The sequence below is a fragment of the Condylura cristata genome, unplaced genomic scaffold, assembly GCF_000260355.1.
Source record: "Condylura cristata isolate star-nosed mole 26May11 unplaced genomic scaffold, ConCri1.0 scaffold00001, whole genome shotgun sequence".
In the NCBI taxonomy this organism is placed as follows: domain Eukaryota; kingdom Metazoa; phylum Chordata; class Mammalia; order Eulipotyphla; family Talpidae; genus Condylura; species Condylura cristata.
In genome coordinates, this window is record NW_004567102.1 from 57,259,517 (window position 1) to 57,275,906 (window position 16,390).

Consider the following 16,390-nt stretch of genomic DNA (forward strand, 5'->3'; position numbering starts at 1 on the left):
GGGGCCACAACAGATGTATAGAGTTAGTGTCTAAAATTGCTAATAAGATCTCCCAGGCCAAGTATAGAGTCAAGAAGTATCAAGGCAGAGGGCTAATGTTTCTGCGAGATGGCTGAAACCTTTCAGTGGAGGGATTTCAGACTAGCGTATGTAAAGGCATTGACATCCAACCATAGCATAAGGCAAAATGAGGTAAGTGCCATCCTCCTCACTCAGTGTGCTTTTTTAATCATTCAATAGGAAGCACTTCTTCCCTTCCTGTGATGGCCACAGATGCTCCCTGAGCAGAGTCTAGCAGCTCATCTCATGCTATCTGCAGATGGTCATTGCTTCTAGGTTACTCTAATGAAGCAGAAAATTCCACTTCAGGAAGTTTCCTCACTGAGATACTAAAATGTACTATGTTGCTAGTGTTACTATTAGTGCTATTTACTCGTGGAGATAGTGGAAGCTTTGGTGAAACATAGCTTGGGTGTAGAGTAGATTCTTGGCTTTATTGTCAGAATTGGCTGTCAAGGAAACGGCAAAGAGGGCTGCAGGATAACAAGAGGGACTAGAAGAAGCGGGTAAGTAGTGCAAAGGAGGTTCGGAGCCATGCTATGTTTCCCTAGTTATAAAGCTTCTAGTGACAAAAAGATGATAGAAAAATAAGAACATCAGTGAGAAGGAAGCAACCATAAATGTAGGAAGTGCAGGTTCAGTGAGTCAGTTAAATACTTTGAGAATGTTCTAAATGTCATATTTCATTCTAGGAGCGAGAACTTGGTAATGATCAGCTCAGAGTTCCTGTCTATAGGAAGGTTGTATCCTAGAAGGGCACGAGAAGGCTCTGATTACAGACAAACACTTCAAAAAGAATTTCATATACTATGAAGGTGATTAACTAGGCTAAGATGACAGTCATAGAGGATCCACTTTAGGGAAGGTAGTTTTGAACACAGTGACTGCAGAAAGGATGGTAGTACAATAAATCAGAAAGCAGAGATCAAGTGTTCTCTTGATGTTCTCACATATGGTCGTAGGCACCAGGGAAAGGAGCTAAGGCTATTCTAAACATTAAAGGAAGTCACTGCCACTTTCGCGAAGAATACACTCTAGCAAGAGTATCATGGCTGCTGTCTGAGGGTGAAAAAGTGGGTCAAATATGAGAACAATGGACTACATAGGAGACTGCTGCATTGTTCCTGTAAAAGAAGTGGGTGTTTGAACTACAGTTGTAGCGATGCAAATAGCAAGAGGCAGTGCATTGGGCATATGTTTTGGTGATTGTTGTCCAAGTTAGTTTGACTTCAGTTTGAGTTTCCTTAATTTAAAGTTATGAAATGTGCAGAAGAAGTAACAATTCCCAGGAGACTAGCAAGGGAAATGGAAGAAAGGGATTGCTCCGATAAATCATACACTCTCAAATTGAGTAGAACTCCTAATGCTACATGCAGAACTAAACATAGTGGCCTCAAGTGAGCTGGCATTAGCAATGTAATGGTCAATCCTTTTTTAATTACTGGTTTTATTCTCCCTCACAGCATCCAACCTACAAACCCCAATTCCTTCTTCCTCATCCCAGTGTATGTATGGAGCTTCCACTCAGTACCCAGCTCAAGAAACCCTGGACTCCTGTGGCGCAAATGGTAGAGAAATGGTGTCCTCCTTACCACCCATCAACACTGTGTTCATGGGAACGGCGGCTGGAGGCACTTAATGAAACTTTAACAATCTCTACTGTTCAAATATTATTTGCTTAGACTGACATCAGAGTGAAGAAAATGGACTCTGCAGTGGCAGGACATTACATTTCAAGTCACTGGTATAAAACTATGGACAACTCCATAGCGAATGGAGACATTTGCTAAGTTTGCCTTGCACACAGATAGCTTTTAATATGATCTCTCTAGTAATCATAGTTTCAAATATGAAACCACTGGAGTTTTAAAGATGTGAACATTTCAATTATGATTTAATAGTTCATGTGCTAATTTATTAAAAATCTGTGTTCCATTTCATCTTTGGTTTCTAAAAATAGAAAAGTTTATTTAATGCCTTGAAAATGACTTTAATTTATTAGGATCGCAGAATCATTGTTTACTATCCCTTATTTGACACAACGTCAAATGTGTATGTTCTACCTCCTATGGAAATGTTTACAAGGTCAAGACTTAATTCAATTCATCTTGGAACAGAGTTTCTTGGCTTTTAATTCCTGTGCACTAGTGTCATGATTTCTGTTACATAGCAGTATTCCAATTCTATGTAACTGATGAGATTTTACATGCTTTCCTCTTTATTTAACAAAGATAAGAATAAATAAAAAGAAAAAAGTATGGAAATATTTTTAAAGACTGGGTTACTCTTTCAGGGTTGATGCTACTTCTGAAGTATACTGATGATTTGCAGGCAAAGGATCCTTTGAATATCAAACTAAAGAATAAAGCTATTTGGTCAAAACATAATTTTAGAACATTTGTATATCAGAGCTTTACACATAAAGAAATTTTATCTTATAGACAGTTTGCATTTCTACAGATTTGGAAACAGTCTCTAATGTAGTATTTTGTTTATAAACTAAGAGTGAATGAGTGAACAGGGACCATGTGGATGAAATGACACTCAAAAGTGAATGATTAGTTTCATATAAATTAATACAATTTGATATACCATCTATTTAGCTGTTTCTTTTTTGTATGTCTTGGCTGAAAGATCTGTTGTAAGACTCATCACCTATCATAGAAACTTCCATGAACTCACAGGCTTATTCGTATAACATTCCTCATTATTTGTATTAAGGACTAGGTTATACCATAAGCCCTGGATATATTATAAGTAGACCTACAAGCCTCAAATAGTCATTATACATCATGATGTAATTTGGTAATGACAGATTGTGGAATATTTTCAGCAAACAATAAACATTAACTTTGGATTTACTTGGGATTGTTGCTACAATTTCTCAGTGGTATTTTCAGTAGAATTTAATCTTTAAGATAATTGAGGTGAAAACTTTTACATCTGTAACTCCATACTTTACTTTTTTCTATAATAATATTTGTAAAATTATGCAGAGGAATGACAGGGGACTGATGTAGTTAACAAAACAGTTTTAAGAATGTTTAGACATAAATCTTGAAAGTTAAGAGCAAAACTCCCATTGTCTAGTAATTAAATATCTAGTCAGCATATTCAGCATCTCTTATTTGTCAGGCACACTGAAAAATCAAACATGAAAAGATGAAAATGACCATGTAAAAATGAAGACACTATCCATAACTTTAATAAATGTTGACGTAATGATGACAGCTGATGTAATAGTAAAAGCTCATTGAAGAATTTTGAGTAAGAGGCAATGGACAGAAAGTAATTCTTAGAGGACATTTGCACAAGCAAAGAGCAGAGTTGTATTATGGAGGAGAGGAAATAACCTAACTGGGAGACTGTTTCATGCAGAAGTCTAGGAAATAAACACAGAAGCTGCCTGTTAATGTAAGTAGGAGAGGAAGAAAGAACATGAGTATCATTTCAAAGGAACTTGAACAGCATTTCATAAATACATGAAAGATTGGTGACTGATGAGATATAAGGAATACAAAAGAGGAAGTGTCTGTAGTGGTTCTGACTGGATGTAAAGCATTGCAGTGTAAATAGTTGATTGTTTTCCTCCTTTGTAGATGGAGAAAACTCATCTGAAATGGGGAGCAGTGTCCTTGGGGTTTTTTTGTATCTGGTGATAACAAGGTGATATTTTGATTTCAAGAAGCTCTTTGCCCCACTGCCCCAAACAATGGGGTAGGAATTTATTAGATGCATCACAATATTTCTCAATACAAGCAGTTCTTTGATTTTTGCAGTACCAGTCTGCAGATTACACAAGATTTTGTATGCTTGTTCCTCAAAGGCGAAATATCAAAACACTATCTCCTATTTGACTCTCTTCATGAAAATAAACATCTCCCGCATTTCCAAATGATCCTAGAAAAACAATGTCATTCCTGTATGAATAAAGTGTAACCACATTTTGCCTTTTACTTAGGAGCTTGCGACATTTAACACCTTTCTGGTACACTCGTCATTGAAGTGTTTCTTCTTGAACGTCAGACTTGATTGTCCAAGGCAAGTTCTGCTTTTCTTTACATTATTTCGACATAGTTAAAGACCTTGCCTAGTTATTTAGTATTTGGTCTTTTTTTTTTTTTTAAGTATATAAGGTATATGTCAAGTAATCTTAGAATTTGTGAAGTATCATTTATAAAGAAGTGACCTGTTTAAGCTAATACATACTTCAAATGAAAAATTAAAAATAAAAAATGCTAGGTTTGTAATTCAATTCTTAGGATGCTATTGATTGAGTTTTACCATCTAAACAGAATCTCAGATCAGATTGGATCTGGTTTATCTTCTTCTCTCCATATAGTGACATGACAAAAAGAATATATAATAATAATAGTAATATGTAACTTTCTTCAGTTATATATTCCTGAGAATACTATTGGGTTAGAAAGAATTTTCACAAAGATTACTCCAGTTAACCTCCAGTAACCTGGGATATTGGAGGTTAGGGATATAAACTGTCTGATTTGAGAAGAAAGGATTCATGAGGCTCTAGTGGTTACACATGTCAAGAATTTTCTGGAAGTTGGGTAAAGGATAGTTTTCATTTTCATCTTGCCCCAAAGGAATAGGTACATTGACATTTTGACCAGGATGTGAATATCCCACAATGTATAGGACAGATTTTCATAAAGAATAATTCTCTCACTTCAAAACCAATAGCATTTTTTTGGGAAATGGAGATAGACATATAGGCTGTAAGGTGATTGTCCCCAAATAGTAGCACTCTATTAAATATTATCCAACCAACCTAGTCAGATCATTTCAAGAACTGTGACCATGAAACTCCTATATTTTCTACAGAAACAGGCAAGCAGAGGAGGAAGCTGAGGCAGAGAAAGGAAGGACAGTTAATGAGAAGCTAAAATGTGAGAAAGAACCACAAAGCAAAAACTGGTTGGGTTGTGGTGTTGGAGGGAGGAATGCTCAAAGAGAAAACAGTTTGTAAAGCTGTTATAGAACACCAGGGTTGTGGCTATATGGCCCTGGCCAGTGGAGAACCAGGCCCGATTCTCCTCTGCCAATTCGAATCTGCTCTAGAGTTCTTACTGGATACAGTGCTCATTTATCCAAAGTAGCTGTCAGGAGACAGCTACTTTGACTATACCATCAGTCCACAGCAGCAGCATTTCCTCTTCTTTAGAAAACTTGGTGAAAAAATTATCGTTTCATTGATTATGTTTTTCATCTGTTGACTTTATAATCATACAGTCCACAAAATCATATAGTCCACAAAATAGGACAAAGAATACTATGAATTCTGAAAACAAAGGGTAGGGAAAGGGAGGGCAGAGGCGAGGCAAAGAAGAAAAGAAGGAGACAGGGAGGGATGAAAGGAGGAGAGGAAGAAGGGAAGCCTCCAAGGAGATAAATGAATTCGGAAATCCAAACTTAAAAGTCACAACTTTTCAAAAAAGCAGGAGAAAAATGACAGTGATATGCCCAAGCTCCTTGGGATATTATAGTTACTCAGGTTCCTATAGCATAAGGCATGAAGTTGTCATGAAAGTCTCAAAATAGCAACTAGAGCTCTTAAGAGGCCTGGAGTAGTACACTGTTCTACTGCATTTTGAAGGTGGATTTACAATCCTAGGTGAATTATAGAAATTTAAACAAAAACCTTCCAGAAAGTAAACAGTAGTGATTATGACATTCAGGACATTTTGTGCTTTGGGAAAGATAAGAAATGATGAATTTATATAAAAGGTTATTGTACTATCTCATTCAATTATTGAATTCTAAATTAAATCCTGGAGTTTGTAAATGGCAGAGAACACAACCTGTCTGTTTCAAAAGCACACTGATTAAATGAAAAGAAAATAAATTTCAGTTACTCCTTGATTATAGGCATTAGCGAGGGCTGGAAAAAGATTGGTAGTTGCAAATGGACTCTAATGAATAATTTATTCATGAATTTTGATATATTTGATAACAGGATAAGACCTTACCCCTGTTGTGATTGGTTAAAAGTTTTTCAATTAGTTTTCTAATATTAAAATTTTTTTCATCTTGACTACTTAATATTATGGTAAAAAATATTTATCATAAAAACAAACTATTTTCTAGAATTGCCACTAAAAAATTTCTATTTAAGTTCACAATTTCATTCTTATCCATACAGATGTTATATGAGGATAAAATCAACCATTTATTAATTTGACACTCTTGTCATATCAGAAAATTTTACTGAAAACACTGTCCACTCAGCATAGGAAGCATTGGCCCTATGTGTATAAACACACACACACACACACATATATAGTGACACACACATATATAGTGATATATAGTGACATATGTATATATGTACACACACACACACACACACACCTATTTTCCTATAACCCAAAATTAAAAATAGCCTTTAAGTCCTTTTCATGTTTCCATGTTTCTATGACAAGACATAATTAGGGTAGTTAATCTCAGATTTTCTTCATGAGGATGTTAGTTTGGATCTCTTTTAAACAATCATTTCAGTCAATAAAACACATTTTAATCGTATTGTCCACAGACCCTCCCCCAATTCAATCCCAGACTTTCTCCCTTGAAAGAGGCACTAAAGAATAAGGAGAAGGAAAAATATGTTCATGCTTTTGAGAGGTGTCTTCCTATATTGCTGATGGAATTAATTTTAACCATAAAGTAGAGGGAAACTAAAGGTGAAAGGTCAAAACCAAGATTTCTCAGCATTATGTGGTGACTTTACCTCTTTTCTTAAAATAAATGTAAAGTAAGTAAGAAATGGTGAGGAACACATTTACAAAAGTGAAAAATTAACTACTCAATATGATACCTGCTCTAAAGTAAAGAGAAACCTTTGTTTTTATTAGTTTAAAACAAGGGTGGTTTTCTTACTAATCAATAATGAAAATGAGGGTCAGAGATTTACAACCTTCAAGCATCTTTAAACACACTGAGGCAAATAAGAGCTCTGTGGGCAGTTTGTTAATCAAGCTTTCGCATGCAGTTTTGTGTACTTTAGCTTATTAATGCTTTCTACATTATCTTCATGGAAAGTAAAACTGTTTCCACATTTATATTAAAATGTACTAAGAATTCTTGCCATTGAATTTGGGGGGCAATATATTTGCCCTATGAGTCACCTCCTGTCCCCACACATGCTGTTTTTTATTTATTGTTGTCTGAATTCCTCTACAATTTCTAGCATTCATTTCACTTTCAACTCCTTGGAGAAACTTCATTTAGAAAATGTGCCTGAAGCAGTTGCCTGATGTGTTTTTTACTTATTTATTTTTAAAGATTTATTTACTTATGCATACAGAACTAGAGTACAGGCCAGAGGTGAGGGGGTGGTGGTGAGAGGACTCAGCAGGAGACAGAGTGGGGAGCAGAACAACAGATTTACTTAAGCACACTGCTGAGGGGAGCAGTGGGCGAGTCAGGAGAGGCCACCACACCATGTGGGTCACCTTCCTCCTGGCTAGAGATCGAATTCATGCTGCAGTGGCTGCTATAGCTTCTTAGTGCTGTGTTTTAACCTGTTGTGCCACCAGAGAGGGCCCACCTGAGATGTTTTTATGGGAAGATCAATATTTAGTTGCCTGAGTGATTAGAGGCACTTGGGACATCAAATCTAGTAGACAAAGCCCTCTAAGGATAACTGATTCTTCCATGAAAGATTGCCCTTGAGTGTGTCAAATGATACCCAAGGAAGGTAAGGGGAAAGTAACTAAGGACTCTTTAGTGAACCCTAAAAACCCGTAAGTGTAGCTTGTCTTTTTCATTGCCAAGCAGCTTGCCTTAGCACGACTCCTGTATAATTATTTTGGTATTCCTTGCATTGAGAATATGATATTCTCAAAGATTCAGAGATGGTGCAATAGGGACTAAGAAGTATCAGGATGAGGCTGGCTGGTCCTGAGAGCTTAGGAAAGCCATTACCCCTGGAGACCAAGATTTACCTTTAGATAGTAGCACTGAAGTGACTGTTTATGTTTCTATTAAATACCAGGACAGTGTTAACATAAAATGTAAATACAAAAAAGAGGGGGAAGGTGTAGTAATTTAAAATACTTACTACAGACTCAGACAAATCTGTGTTTGAAATCGCATTAGCTATGAATCCTGTTGGTATCTGAAATATTTCTGAGACTCACTTTGCTCATCTGCAAATGGGCTGATAATAGTTTCTGCCACAAAATTATTTTTTGTGTGAGGCTCAATTGCACTAAAACCTACAAAATATTTAACCTGGTGGTTTCTGACACCTTGCACAAGTTCAATAAGCCACTGCTATCATCATCATCATCATCATCATCCTTATTATTATTCAAGCCCTGTGGGATCTATAGTATTGAAATCAATGGAAACCTTGTATCTTTATGTTCTCACAGACTGCACTACTGCTAGAGTTGTCTAGCAAGAAAACCTAGGCTGGTACTAATTAAAGAAGAATTTACTATGTAAAAGTAAAGGAAAAAAATTACAAAAGGTAGTAAATTATTAACTACTTCAATATGGTTACACCAGTGATATAAAACAATATGATCTGATTGTTAGATCTAAAGACATGATTAGAAGCAATATGTAAGAATAATTTGTTTTTGTATATCTCTTATTGGTTTCGTACAAAGATCCAAATTCTTCCTCAATCAATAATTCAGAAAGGAGAACCATATGTTTTTCCACTGATTGTCTTGGTTTTAACAGACCTATAATAATCAGCCATAAAAATGAAGTTTTTTTTGGTGAAAATTTCCATTAGGAAGAAAATAGTTTCATTATCATATTTGTCCTTAAAGTTAATTAAACTGGTATTTTGAAAATGTAGATATTTAAATGTATATTAAATTTTATTGGTATTATAAAAAGTTAAAAAGAAAATTTTCATAGTGGCAGATTTATATTCTTTTTTTTTTCTTTAAAGATTTATTTATTTGTGCATACAGAACTGGGGTACAGGCCAGAGGCTCAGGGGCGGCAAGAGGCTTCATCAGAGACAGAGTGGGGAGCAGAATAGGCATATGGACGAAGTACACTGCTGAGGGAAGCAGCGGGCAGGTCAGGAGAGGTCTGCCATGCCATGTGGTCACCTCCAGGGCCGGCGGGAATCGAACTCATGTAGAAGTGGCTTTAGCTTCTTAGTGCTGTGCTTTGACCCTCTGTGCCACCAGGGAGGGCCGGCAGATTTATATTCTTATATTTAATTATATCTCTTTACAATATTAAATGATCAAGTCACCACTACAGAAAAGTAGATGTTGTCAAATTGTTTATGACTATAATATAAATTATTCTGTCTAAAAAAGTAATAAAGAGAAGAAAAAAATACTAAGAATAAAAAAGAGAAAAGATCTGAATTTTCCTGATCTAAGTAAAGATGTTAAGCGGGAGGCATGCGGGGGTCTATTATGAATAAGTATGCCATTTATTTTAAAAAATTAAAATAGGCAAATCTTTTAAAAGCTATCAATTGTCAAAGTAAGAAATGCAAAGTCCAAATTTACCCTAAATAAATAAAAATTAAAATAATAATTTAAACATTCAGATAAAGAAAATTATGTATGGAGGCATTGGTGGTCAGTGGTAGAAAATTATGTCTGCTGCCTTGGATAGTGAATATGTAAACTAATAAAGATAGTACAATATCATTAACCTGTTAGACATTTCTAGTGCCTTCATAACTACAAGGTTAGCAAGCAGGTTAGAGAACAAGGTTCTGCTCTCTTTAATAATATTAGAAGGAAATGCTTTACCCTAACTAAAAATACTGTCAGACTATTAGGTTGGTTACTAAATGCCTCCTTTTAAGATGTTCTGTCAGCACTTGAAGCTCAGTGTACAGACATGAAGTCATAAGCTTCACTTTTAGACTGTGGTCTCACTGTCTGCCCTGTCATCAGAATGGAGCCATGGAAACCAGAAAGCTGAAATCATTCTAAACACTCCCTCATCCCCTTTCTTCCAGTCCTTCCTTCAAATTATCTTTCTAAAATCTGAGCTCATCCTCCTTACCCTCAGATACAATTCTCCATTACAACATTCATCGATTTTCTGGATTATGGTATTATCTACCCCAAACTCAATTTGTTCTCCAGTACTTCAGAAGGATCTTCCTAAACACAAATGATACTTCTGCTCACAAGTCTTCCCTGGCTCCTCTTCGATTTCAGGACAAGGCTGAAATTCATCTTCAAGAGTTTAAGGCGTTTTTGCTTTTCCTGTTTGGACCTAATATTAATCAATAAAATGTGCCCATTGGAACTTTGTCTGCAATTGAAAGGTTCATAGGATTTTTAGATGTCAGAAGTAATCACTATGTAGATACTAGGATTTCCTTTATATTTTGTGGTCAAAGTAGGAAGTATAGGAATATGAATGATAAATGGTCTATAGAGATGAAATGCTTATAAAAATCAATAGCCTTAATGGCTATAAAATATTTCAGGGCATTAACACTGGCACAAACAATGTTGAAGAAAATCTTGTTTAATGGAAATTTTTGGCTCAGTTCTCAATCTTTCTAATGTGTGATAAAATAATATAGAAAGATGAAGGAAATAGATCTTAACAGACCCCAATGACATACAGGCAGATAGAGGTTTAACTGAGGCTAAAGCTAAGATTTAAAAAAAAGGTTAATATACAGGAATTCAATAAATGTAATACATTTTTTTCCTCTTCTTTCTGTCATTCCTGTGGTTGGCTAATTCTTATTCAAGTTTCCAGTATACATATTGCACTCCCTAAGAAGTCCCTGTATTTAGGTTCTACATACCCTGAAATCCTGAAGTCCAGTTAGTGTTTTTCCTACTTATCCCTTCTAGGTGCCATACTTATCACCATGACGTTTATCATATTATTTTTCTGTCTCCTGAGCTAGTCTATAAACTTTAAGCTGGCTGAGGTAATTATTGAGTCTATTGATGTATTTCCACAATAAATACATACTTAATCAATAGTAAAGGTGAAAAAACATTTAATCTCAGAATGAATAAGCACCTTCTGGTTCATTGCTCAATACATTATCAAATAATACAATATTATGAACTAGAGCCTCACTGGATCAACCATCACTGTCATCTAAAAGACATATATATATACATATATACAAATACACACTATTAAGGACATCTTTTATGTACTTACCAGTTTATATAATGAATAGTTTTCTCTGTTATTTACTTTCCTTTGACAGATTTTATTAATGGTTTATAATTTCCAATATGGATTGCTATATTTTAATTTAATAATTCCCTACTGTTGAATATTTGAGTTATTTATAGATTTAAGAAAATAGAAAATGGTTCACTGGAAATAATATGATCTAGGATATTTTCTAATCCAGCACCATTTTCTTTGAACCTTAACACATAAACATCCATACTTGATTTTTTTTTTTATTTTGACACATCTAATCATCCTGATGATGGACTAAACTTCCCAAGTGCTATTACAATGTTTGATGTCCAGGAGAAAAAAAAATCCACTTTAATATTCTGGATAGCTACTAGCATGTCTGGGAATTGGTATGCCTAGGCTAGAAATCCTAGTGATTTCTACCTGCCTACTCTGAGGAGAGAAAAAGGAATGTTGCAATGAAATTATTCAAAATAAAATTCTAAGGAGATGGCCAAACTATTTGAATTTTCTTAAATAAAAATTCTTTCCCAAATATTAATTATTATATACTTCAGGCAAGACCAATGAATTAAATCTATATCTATTAACAGGAATAAATTGTGAAAAAGATTATGCTGGATGTGGATGTGTGCTTTGAATCCTCACAACTGCCCTATATAATATATTAGCATTCATGCTGAATGCTAGGAGAAACTGTGTTGTGATTCTTTGTGGGCAATCACAAAATGGCCTTCTTAGCCTAAATGCTAAAAAAAAAAAAAAAAAAAAGACCTGAAACATGAGCAACCATATCCCTATATCCAGAAGAATATGAAAATAGTCTAAGCAAGAGATGAACAATGGAGAGCACAAGCAGGTAAACTGAAGTAAGGTCAAATACCTTTAAATGACCATGTGAAATTCAGACACTATGGATGTCCTGATTTGATTCGCTATCAATGACACTGTCACAACTCATTTTTTCAAGTTCAGTTAATATCGATGATGTTATAAACACACGACTTCCTCCCTTGAAATTATTTCTCCATGCAAACACACCTCTCAATAGCCTAGCAACTCATCTGCCTTCTGCTTTCAAGCTAGATGTATCACGCATTCCCTTAGATAAAAGGAATGATTCAGACACATCCTCTACACATCCCTGTAGAGGAAAAAAAATAAAATTTTCACTCAAGGGCCATGAAAACAGAAATGTCCAACATTGCAAGCCTTTCCTAAGTTATAGAAGGAGGTCATCTCCTGTCGGCCTGATTTTTTTCTGAAGCAAGTCTGTATTTTCTTAGAAGAAAATCCCAGATAGCTCATGAAAGGGGTTTCTGGAATTTCTGGGATCATTACCATCTGTATAATCAGTAAGGAAGATACTTCTATATTCCAGAGGGAAAAGTGATTAAGACCTTAACCCCTGTGATGAATTCAATAGGTTAAAAAACAAGAAAAGACAGGGTGTGGGAGACGTAGGTGATGGTAAAACACTAGAAAAAGAAAAGGGCTGATTGATGGAGTTGGTAATGCCAGTAACTGATAAATATAAGAAGAAGTGCAATGCTTCTGTAAAGAATATACAGGTAAAGAGTGGCAAGGAGAGATGAAGATGAATAAGGATGCATCCTTATTCAGTCACAACTGCATCTGTGCAATGTACTGCTTGCTATTCTTTTTCTCATTATTTTGCCCATTATTTTTCTCTATCTTCATGTTAATTCATTATCTATATATTTTCTTTGGAAGGATCTGTAACATAACCCACCCATTCATGAGGGTTCTCCCTAGCTCTTCTGCAAAGTTTTTGCAGAAGAAAAGTGAGAAGAACTTGATGATCAGTTAGTGAGTAAACTAGAAAGATTTCTCTTGGTTTTATGTTTTTTTCTTAATTGCTCCATCAGCAATAAATTAACCTCATGACTTCATGAGAAGGTGGAGATGACTGCAAATTCCAAGTTATTGGGCACATCTCATAGATTTCCAGTTCCTTGAATTGAAATAACATAGGTTTAAGACATGTATTGCATGCACATCTACAGAGAACACAGAGTATGATATTCTCTGTGTCCTGAAACAAACCAGGAAGTTTCGACAAGCAAGATGCACATTTAGGTTAGTATAAAGTAAGGTATCAAACTTTCAGCTTTTTAGTTGTCTAGAGAAATGAATAGTAGACACTCCACTCCTAAGCTCCAGTGTACCCCTCAGACTCAGACACCCTGTCAACCTCATGTGGAAAATGGAAGACAGAGTGAGGGTTGAAATGTGGTGAAGGTATCTGATATGTCCATATGTGGTAATTCTTAAAAAATTAAAAAGTAAAGGCTTTGTCTTTTTAATTTCATGAATGTATACACATTTTAAATGACTATAAGGTGAAAAGAGTATCATCAAAACAGTCTTGTCATTGAAGTGACTAGTTCTTAGTTTCCTTTTTTCTATATCCTTCCTTCATCTCTAGAAATCTCATTTAGTATTAATGACAATCTGTTTCTTTTGCTCATCTTTCCTAACTGGCATAAAAATTTATTATCCACTGTCCTCACCCTACAACCATCACTGCCTTCTAACAGCAGTTCTAGAAGTATTTTCTGAATTAATCAATCAATAAACCAACCAATCAGATTCTTAAGTACCAAATGCTATTACCTTAAGTTGTGGTAATATAAGTTTTCCAGCTCTAGTCAGATATACTTATTTTCATTTTCTGGCACTTGTCCATGAAAATAGTACTAATAACAATCAGAATCTGAGACAAAGCCCCAGAAATAGCACAAAGAAACAGACAAGCAAGCATGGTGCTTGTTGCATCAGGATAGCTCATAAACCTTTGGGTTTTATTCTTATATAATAACATCAGTTGAATAACTTCTATCTGAAAAAATAGCTAGGATTCATAGAAATTCCAAGATACTGTATAAAATTTCCTCAAATGCTAGATGGTTCATCATATTAGTATAGCAAATCCCTACTGATTTCTGAAATGAATTAATCCCCTTAGTCATCCTTCACAAATGAAGATCCTTTGTTCTGGGAACTATGATTAACAAACATAAGTTGCAAACATATATGTATGTTTTGGTGTTCTTGATATAATCCTGAGAATCATGTCCTCCACTTAAAGTCTAAAAAGGAAAAAAGATAAAGTCAAAATCATGCAGGAAAACAGAACAAAGTTTAAAATAAGCACCCTCACAACAAAAGCACCCAAGCAATGATTCTTTTCATTCACAAATGAAGAAAGGCCACATTTCCATTCCCAAGTGGAAATCCCCACATATGCATATTCAAACCAACTTTAAGTATTGGGATTAGTTGTGTTCAGCCCTTTATTTCTGCAGGATTATTCCTTCTTAAAGGCGGCACAGATGGACGCACAAGTGGAGAGCATGTAAAAAGATTCTATTTAGCAGGTGAACTAGGAAAGCTGACCTACCTCTCTCAGGGCTTGGTTGATCATTACCTTTGATCAAATAAAAGGCCAAATGTTCCAGCTGCCCTTATGCCCTGGTTACCACAGTAAGAAAAAAAAAAAAAAAAGAAGAGAAAGAGAAAGAAACAAAAAGAAGACTTAAGACAAGATAAATTATTCTGATGCAGATTTGCACATGATCTGAATACAAACATTCCATGCATTCGAATTCTTCATTTTTTGTTTAAAAATTTTACCGAGGTCTAATTGATATATAATGTTGTATTAATTTCAGCTGTAATAATTATGTAATTATTTGATATTTGTATGTATTTTTAAATGACCACTACAAGAAATCTGGTTAACATCTGTCTTAGACACAGTTATAATTTTTTACTCTAATGATGACTTAAGACTGATTGAACTTTCAAATATTCACTATATTATAGTAATTTATCCAATTTATAAAGAGAATGTATAAATGGAATGCAAATTTATTATTCACAATCAATTATTCTTGTTGTAATGGAAAATAACCAATTCCTGCAACAAATTCAAACATTTAAAATTAGAAATGTCATGTAATATGTACGTAGAAAAATATCTAGATGCTGGATAAAAAGAAAAGGGAAAGAGGTAAAAACATGGCTAGGGAGAGAGAGCCAGAGAGTAGTGGTTCCTTGGGGCTTCCCACTGAATCCTTGAGGGCACAGGGATGCTGCCATTCACACAATCACCTCTGTGGTCTGCCCATTGTTACAAAGGAGAGAATTCATGATTTTCTCGATTTTCTTTGAGGCTTTGGCAGTGCTGGATTTTTCACGGAGCGGTATCTTCTTGTTTTCCACTTGGGCTTATTACATTTGGTAGCTGTTTGGAGTTACATTAAGTATTTCTGAGAGCAATCACTCTACAGAGTGTATTTTTTTCTCCCAATGAGTTTTTTCCTCCCAAGTGATTTTTATCTCACAGAGCATAAATAGATCCTGTTTGAATGTGATGAACCAGATTAATGGACAGGTCTAATCCAGAATAATTGTGTTGTATTTTTTAAAAAATGCATTATTGTATTTCATACAAAGTAGAAATCAAAGGAAATAAATGATAGGCATTCTACTGGCTTATGACAGACATGTGCATAATTTTTTAAGATATTTCTGAAATGGTCCAGGAAATTAGCAGTTGTCCAGAAATAAATGAACTAGAGCAGGTCATTTGTACCTTTTCAACTAGAACCAGAATTATAATAATAGCTGTCAGGATTGGACAAGAAAAAGTTTAGGGGAATGTGTCTAGTGGAGGGAAGTATACTTAGAATGTGAAAAACTCTGAAATTCAAATGGCAAGAGGAATGATGGAATGATGAGTGGGAGTAAGAAGCACTGAGGCACCCTCGAGTGACGTCACTGAGATTGTCTCAAAGATAAGTGTAACTTCCTTCAGGTTTTAAAAGGCAGTGAACCTGAGAAAGGACTTCAGTTTTATTCATTAACTTGAAAAGATTAAGACTAAGAGATTCAAGTCTAGCATGAAAGAAATGTGACTGGAAAGCAATTTTCTTTTATTTGATGTTTTTAGGTTGTCGAGCCAGGAAGGACTTGACAACAGTAATGATCTACTTAAACAGGGATAAAACTCAGAATGACCCTTTTGACATCAACTAATTCATGTGTTCAGTCCTGATAGTTAATTTCAAAGTACAGAGAGAAGGGTTTTGTATTTGATGGCAACTTGAAGTCATATGTATCTTTAGAAAGATTAGTTTGAACTAAAGATGTTACGGTGGCGTGC

At 35.0% G+C, this 16,390-nt stretch overlaps 1 protein-coding gene across 1 annotated transcript in view; it reads left to right on the plus strand.

Annotated features, from left to right (window-relative positions):
* Positions 1–2,326, plus strand: part of RFX6 (regulatory factor X, 6) — a 43,459-nt gene extending 41,133 nt beyond the window's left edge. Inside the window, exon 19 of the mRNA XM_004673802.1 lies at positions 1,524–2,326. Coding sequence (XP_004673859.1) covers positions 1,524–1,699 — 176 coding nt within the window. The 3' untranslated portion in view covers positions 1,700–2,326. The remainder of the gene's footprint in view (positions 1–1,523) is intronic.
* The last annotated feature ends 14,064 nt before the right edge of the window (positions 2,327–16,390 follow it).